Raw genomic sequence first — 7,329 nt, 5'->3', positions numbered from 1 at the left:
TTAAGATTCAACCTGAAAATTTTTAACCATCCTGCGATCAACTGAGTGGCAAAGTGTTAACGTACTTAACGCGCAATCCACGTAGGCAAAGCTTAACTATGTTAAAGCAATTTCACAGCACGTGAAAGATGTGTACAAGCCCAATGAAAAGTATTTAAGTCTAAAATACAAAACTTCCAGTCACTGTGAATCTCCAGCATGTCGGCACAATCCATATTCATTGCAACTCATCAACTCCATACTAAACATATGAGGCACAGTGGCATGCTGCCCATTCCCGGTCAGCTGAATTAGCATTATAAAAACAGCAAAACAGAAGAAAATACCTTAGGAAGTCACATATGGTATAAAGCCTCACTGAAATTATTATTCAGAGGCAAGGAAATTCGGATAGCTGTTCCATACTATCTTACACTGCTGTGCCAAGGATCTGCAAACCGGTGCTCTTGCATGTTTTGGTTTGATCACTGGACAATATTTACTGAAGTGACATGCATTTTAGTGCCTGCTTGTGTAGGTTTATCGTTCATCCTGGAATCATGTATCAATAGCATCCTCCGTAGGCCACCAGGATTCCCAGCAAGAGGCTGACTGGAGCGGGAAGGTACGGCCCTGCAGGGAGAGCCGTATGAATCCCATGGTGTCTCAACTTGCCTTGTAGAAGGCGGCGTCCTATTTGAAGGACGTTTCAGGTGGTTCTTCCTTCTTGAAAAATGTTGGAGAATATTTCTAATGGACTTCAATCTTACTACATGTGCAATCCATGGTCTTTAAGGTAGCCTCCGTGGAAACTTCTAAGTGTGTCTCCAGAGGGAGGCGGATTTTGAGGTGGGGGTAACAAGTGACACGTGGGCCAGAGGAGACAGCGGTGCTGTGCGTTGCGATGGGCCAAAGACAGTCGATGGGGACACGCGTGCCCAGCGGCACACCCCGCTTGCCCGCAGATGGACGTGTGCTCCACCTCCTCCTGCCACCTCCTGCTCCCGAATCTCCGAGGCAGCCGCGGGCCCCGCTCCCGGGCAGGGGACGAGGGGGGCGGCCAGGGGGCGGGAGCACGGCCCGGAGGAGCCCTCCTGCCGCCGGGCCCGACCTCCTCTTGGCGGCGGCGGGCGGGAGGCGGCGCCTGCGGGAGGAAGCGGGCGCGGGGCCGGGCCGGGCCGGGCTGGGCGGCGGCGGGAGCGGCAGCGCTCCCCGGCAGCGCTCCCCGGCAGCTGCCCCGCGCCGGCGGCAGCATGGGCGGCTCTGCCTCCAGCCAGCTGGACGAGAGCAGGTGCACCTACATCCGAGGTAGGGCTCTGCGGCGGGGAGCTCCTCCGGCTGCCTCCCGAGACTTTGCTCGAGGGCACCGGCCGGGGAGCGAACGCGTGTGCATCCGCGGTCCTGCTTTCTGGAGGGAAGGCTCGCAGGAAAGCTCCCGGGGGGCGAGGGGAGGAAAGCTCCCGGCCGGCGGGGTGCCGAGCGGGGCCGGAGCCGGGCGCGGTGCAGCGGCCAGGCGGGAGCCGCGGGCTCCGGGCAGGGCTCGGGAGCCGCTGGGATCAGCGGGGTTTGGGCACGCAGCTGGGCTGGGTTGGAGGGGGACGGTGTGCGATGGGGTTTCCAACTGGCGGTTTTTTAAACGGCGATGCTTTAAAAATTCCCCATGAGAGAGTTATAACATGCCGAAGAGAGTGTGGGGAGATGCGACCTGAAACTGCCTGTGTGACAGCGGGGTCCCCAGCACTGGCAGCTGAAACCTTTAAGGCACTAGATTTCACCAAGGTCGATCAGCTCAAGACCATACGACCTGATGTTTTGCAAAGCCCATTGAAAGCAGTGGAAAAACTGCTAGGTGGGTATTTAGGTAAACTATTCAAACTTGTGTAAGAACAGTTTTTTATCCCATTAAAATGTTAGGGGAGAGAAAACGAAAAAAAAAACCCTTGCTTTAAATTTATGCATATTACTATTAAACTACGAAGGAAAAGAGCGTAATTCTGTATTTTGGGGGGTATTTTTGCTCTTTGAGAAGTTAAAAGATGAAATACATCTTGCTCTTGCCTGTCTACCTAAGCTCCTTACCGGTAAGGTAGCAGGTAAAGTATTTACAAAGCAAATTTTAAGGCTGGAGATTTACAAGCGAAATAAAAGTTTGCATGTGAAAAGGAAGCTCTATTCCAGTATGTTATGTATTATGCATCTGAAGCTTGTGAGAGTCCTCGCTGCTGTGGACTGGGAGATCAAACTCGGCGCTGATGATTCAGACCGTAGGGTGACTCCTGGGTGGTGCCCGCAGCCGAGCTTGTCCTTTTATTCTGTTGCTCTGAGATTTTTTTGTGGTGTAGAGGGAGTGCAAATGTTGAACCGCTCCTCTGTTAGGACTTTTTTGAAATCACAGTGCATCTTTCAAGAGATTCCCATAGTGGGAAAGACGTCCAAATATTAAATGGCTTTCACCCAAAAAGCAATCGGCAAAGGCCTCACATGCGGAGATTTTTCTACAGTGTCCCCTCAGTATTGTAATTTTTTCCTGCCCCGTTGAGGATTGTTTCAGGTCCCATCAGAACCATGAGGGTGCAATCCCCATGGATTTCTTTTTTTATTTACATTCATCCCCGTGCTGCAGCCAAAATGGCACTTCCACAGTTCAGCATTTCAAGTTTTCTGGTCCCTGACTGAGTGAGGGCAGTTGTGAGTGCCTGAAAAGGTTGATGTCCAATTACTGCAAAAAAAAAGTGGGAGATTTCAGGGGGCTTATTGGCTTCTTCACAGCTGTGCAAGAGGAAATCGTGCAGGTCTTTGCCCTGGACATCATCTAAAATTAGAACGGGGAACTCACGTTGGAGGGTTGGGAAATCCATATCTGTTCAGACATGTGTGAAACTGGACTGGATGTACGTATCTGAGACTTCCCCGTTGCTCAAAGGGAGGATGCCTTTGCCTTGCTGAGAGCTGAGTGGCTCTTCAGACACATCTCTGCTTTGCCTATCACGTCTTTGCAGGGGCAAGTGATAAAGCAAAATCATTGTGAAAAAAGAAATGAAAACATTGTGCTATCCCCCGGCTCAAGTCTGCTGTTCTTGGTGTAAGTGAGGATCCCCCATTCTAAACTCCTGCTTTGAAAAATAATTAATGAGGCACTTTTTACAGAGGTTGCCCCTAACTTAGTACTTCCAAGAAGGAAAAGGAATTGGGAAGAGCATCTTAAATCGAAATAGAGTGCAGTCCAGCCAGCTCGCCAAACCTACTGCTCGTGTTGAGGCCAGAGTCTGCAAGATTCAGACCTTGCGTATCTGTCTTACACATCTTAGTCTGATGTACTTCCAGAGCAAGTGCCGTGGTGAGCTCTCCTCGTTTGAAGAGGAAGCGGGCTGAATCGCTGATTCTGTAGATTGAAAAAGCAGCATTTTTTTTAGCTGGCTTTGTAAAGGTTAGATGGATTTTACTGGAGGCTGGGAGTTTTGGAGTTTTTTTCCCTCCAAAGAGGATGCAGGGGGGTCTTTAGTAAAAAGGGAAGGGAGTTACCTGCTTTTTGTCCATAGAACTGGCATAGTGCTTGACTGGGACGGCGCTGGTGAGGGAGGTCGTGAGACAGCAGGCTCGAGGGTGCTGCCTCGCACATCTTATTCAGAGACTGTAGCCAGCGACATTTTCCAAACTGTGTGCATTTTGGGATGCTCACTCAAACATCAGTAGACTCAAGACAGGAAATCCTGAGTATTACTTCAGATGAGAGTTTGGTCTAGATTGTCTCTAGTGCTCCCTCCCAACCAGAGTTTCGGTAAACAAATTTATACTTGCAATTTATGCATCCTGGTTTCAGCACTAGATTTTTGCATCTCCCTTAAGCATAGTTTGGCAATGACTCGTGATCCCCTCTCCTTGCCTTTGCAGCAGAAGCTTGCTGTGATTAAACCCTGGCATCCTTCGAGTTAGTTCCTGCCACGCTAACCTCAACCTGCAGCAGAGAAAATTATTTGGGTGGGATGTCAGCTCTGCAGCATGCCAGGCTGCTCCCTGCAAGGGGGGGGTTAGCCAAAATTGCGTGGGGCAGAATGAAACATGACTGCTTGAATGTGTAGCAGCATTGCCTCGTGGTTGTTGTCGTGATGGTGTAATTTGATTTCTTGTTGCCGTAATGATAATTTAATTTGTCTGAAGCGGTGTCCCTGTGTTGTAAAGCCTTGTAGTTTATTTAAGCTAAAACACAATATAATGAATGGAAAAGAGGGACTGAGGGCTAAAGCGGTGGATGGAGTTTTCAGCAATGAACTGATACGGTTTCTTCATCAACATATATACAAATCTAGAGATTTTCTAATTTCCAAAAGTCTGTTTACTCACATTGTTTGAGGGATGAGAGGAGAACAAAACAAGGACAAAAACTACGTGATATGTAAAATTATGTAAAAAAAATGTAAAAACATACATGTAGTTGTCTATATAAACCAGCGAGAACATGGCCCTCAGCATGGGCACCCCCAGGTAGAGCCTGGGAGATGCTTTGCTCTCTGTGGTTCCCCACGGGTGAATAAGGGCGAGCCTCATCAGACCAGTTGGAGAAATGAATCCCGGAGAAAATCATGAAGGCATCCTACGCGGAGTCTCGATTACTGAATGCAAAGGCTGTGATTTCCACCTAAACCTACTTCAACTTCTGTGCTCTTGAGGAAGAAGTGGTAGTATTGAACCAGCCAATTTGCAAATCGTTGAGAGCCGTGTATACTTGTACATGGGGCAATACCTTGAGCCATACCTGAAAGTCAGCTAATATAATTATTGACATGGTAATGTGCGTTTCCTGCAGCAAATAATGTCTAGGAAGAGAATATACGATGCCAATGTGTAATTTTTCAAGTGGTGTTCGCAGTACCATACATGTGAGGCTGTGTTTGAAATTGCAAGGGCAGGGATCATCCTTGTGAAGTTTGAATCAGGGACAGGTACTTCACAAGCTGCCTAAAGACTTATTTGGGGATGGCAACGTTTTGCGAAACAATTTTTATACTCGGAAAAATTCTGCATTAAGAAACTATGTATATATATAGCATGAAGTTACATTTTGCAAGCCGTCACAAAATCTTTTCTCTCTTTCAAGTAGAAATTAATGAAAATTGGCAATTATCGTGAGACGAAATTGTGAATAAAAACTCGAGACTCGATTTTCCTTACTCCTACATGAAGGAAATTAATGTCATAGTAAAGTAATAGAAAAATGAGAGTCAGAAGGGACTCCTGGGAGCGCTGGGGACAGCTTGTGTCCGCTGGGAGAAGAATGGACCGGGGTGGAGGTTATTTAGGGGAGAGTAGGAGGCCATGTAGTAAGGAGGAGCGGGGCAGGAAGCCAGACCACATGCACTGCAGGGTTACTCGTCTTGAAACCTTAGCCGTTTCAAAGGTGTCTTCTGTTCTGTGTAGCACGAGCTTGTTTTTCTAACCATACCTATGGAAAAATATTTTTTCCTATTTATTTAAGATCCTTAAGATATTTTAAATATGCAGATGTTATAAGCAATAAAATTATTTAAAGCCGCCTGAAATTAAAAGAAATTTTTACAGTAATTCCTCTAGGTTTTGGACTGAGCCCTTAAAAAAGAAGGAAAGACTTATGGAGGAGATAATCCTTCTTTGTAGGGTTTTGGTGGGACTACATGGGAATTATTCAGGATGCGAGTGAAATAGATGGAGTTTAAAAAATGACAGTAATAATTAGGAGACTGGGAGTTGGTCATGTGAAAAGAGTTTATTAAAAGAATTCATGCTTTCGGTTTGATGAGGCGTGGGCTAAACTTGTGATGGGAGGTGTTCATTGCATAATGTGTCTAATGATATTTAACGAGCGTTACACCCAACAGGGAGCGGTATAGGGTGGTAGTGGGGAGTTATGGACTCAGGGTACAATCATGAAATTGAGGAGAAAGATGAAAGTGCCTGTTTAAAACAACTTAGTAGTATGCCCTGAGAGACTGTGCCGAAGGTTTCAACATCGCTGATAGAAAGTTTTTGCGTTGGGTCTCTAATATTAGACAAGAAACAATCAAGGAAGCGGATCTCACAGTGGGGAGAAGGGAGAAATGGCCCTGAGGGTCTTAATGATTTTCCATTTCTGTAATCTCAGCAGCAGCAGCAGTAGTAGGGGACCAAGCTCTGCTCTGTCACGTATGATCTGTTGGGACCAAATTTTTTTAAATTGGGAGAGGTGGAGAGATTTCCAGCACCCAATGCTGGTAATTTCAACAGTTTAGCATTCAAAAAATTGAACTTCTCTGAAGGTTGAGCACCTTTTTTATTAAAGGTGCTCAGCGTGCTTAACCATATCCAATCTACTCATTTCTATAAACATAAAGCTGTCCAGAGGACAAGGCTTTGTAGTCCTTTGCTGTTGATTTGTTTGTTTAAATGCAGTTTTTCTTTCTTCCTTCCTTCCCTTCTTTTCCATCTCTTTCCTCACGCAGGCAGATGGGACAGCCCGGCCGAGGGACGCAGCGATGGCGCTGTGACCCTGCGGCACCCAGGGATGCACCCTGCGGGTTTCCTCATTGTTCAGGGCTTTTTTCCAAGCAGACCTTCCAGCCGTTCTTCTTTTCATTTGACAGTGAAAGCTATTACTTAACGTCTGTAAGAAATTTCTTTCTAGTCATTTGTTTTGCCTATGAATTTCAGTATGGTACTAATTAAGATGGGTTTTTTTTGCACTGGGATAAAACACTTTAGATGTGTTCCTACGAGATGCAGCATACTTAGAAAAATCAGATAGACTCCTCCTATTTTGTCAAGTTTTAGAGACTGAAAAGGAGCCTGGTTTACCCTTCACTTAAAAGACAAGATAAGGAAATCAGTCGCAAGCTTTACAGGAAACCATGTGAACAAATACCATCGGTTGTACGGAGATAAGTCCCACCGACTCGGAGGGAGATAACCCAAGCGCCTGATACAGCTCTGGAGTGAAATTCTCGCTGGCAGCCAGCCGGCGTGCACATGGCCACGAGCAGGGATGCTGGAGGATGGAAGAATAACTTGGAATTAATTGTGGAAAAGTTGGCCTTTTTTGGACAGGCACTCAGACTGGATATTGGATTTTCTGCTTTAAACTGTCGCGTAGTCCTTCTGGTTTTAATTTGGTGTACGACTGCAAGTATAACAGAGTTTTGTAAAAAATCTGGCTGCACTTACTGCCTTTTCCCTCAGCCTATTACAAGCTATGTCTTGCCGTGTTTTGGAAATCCTCTCTCTTTCGTTTTCCGCAGGTGAGCGTGGCTGTAGCAGCATATAGAGCAGGAGTGTGGTGTCTCTCTGGGCTTACTAGCATCTACTTCGCAGCTCTTAGAGGGTGCTTTTCATTCTCACATTCTG

General features: G+C 46.5%; 1 protein-coding gene across 1 annotated transcript in view; it reads left to right on the top strand.

Annotated features, from left to right (window-relative positions):
* The first annotated feature begins 1,160 nt into the window (after positions 1–1,160).
* Positions 1,161–7,329, top strand: part of NIBAN1 (niban apoptosis regulator 1) — a 69,949-nt gene continuing 63,780 nt past the window's right edge. Inside the window, exon 1 of the mRNA XM_075156961.1 lies at positions 1,161–1,287. Coding sequence (XP_075013062.1) covers positions 1,233–1,287 — 55 coding nt within the window. The 5' untranslated portion in view covers positions 1,161–1,232. The remainder of the gene's footprint in view (positions 1,288–7,329) is intronic.

This window comes from Calonectris borealis, chromosome 8, assembly GCF_964195595.1.
Source record: "Calonectris borealis chromosome 8, bCalBor7.hap1.2, whole genome shotgun sequence".
Lineage (NCBI taxonomy): Eukaryota > Metazoa > Chordata > Aves > Procellariiformes > Procellariidae > Calonectris > Calonectris borealis.
Note: the sequence above shows the minus strand (reverse complement) of the source record. Positions and strands in the feature narration are given on the sequence as shown.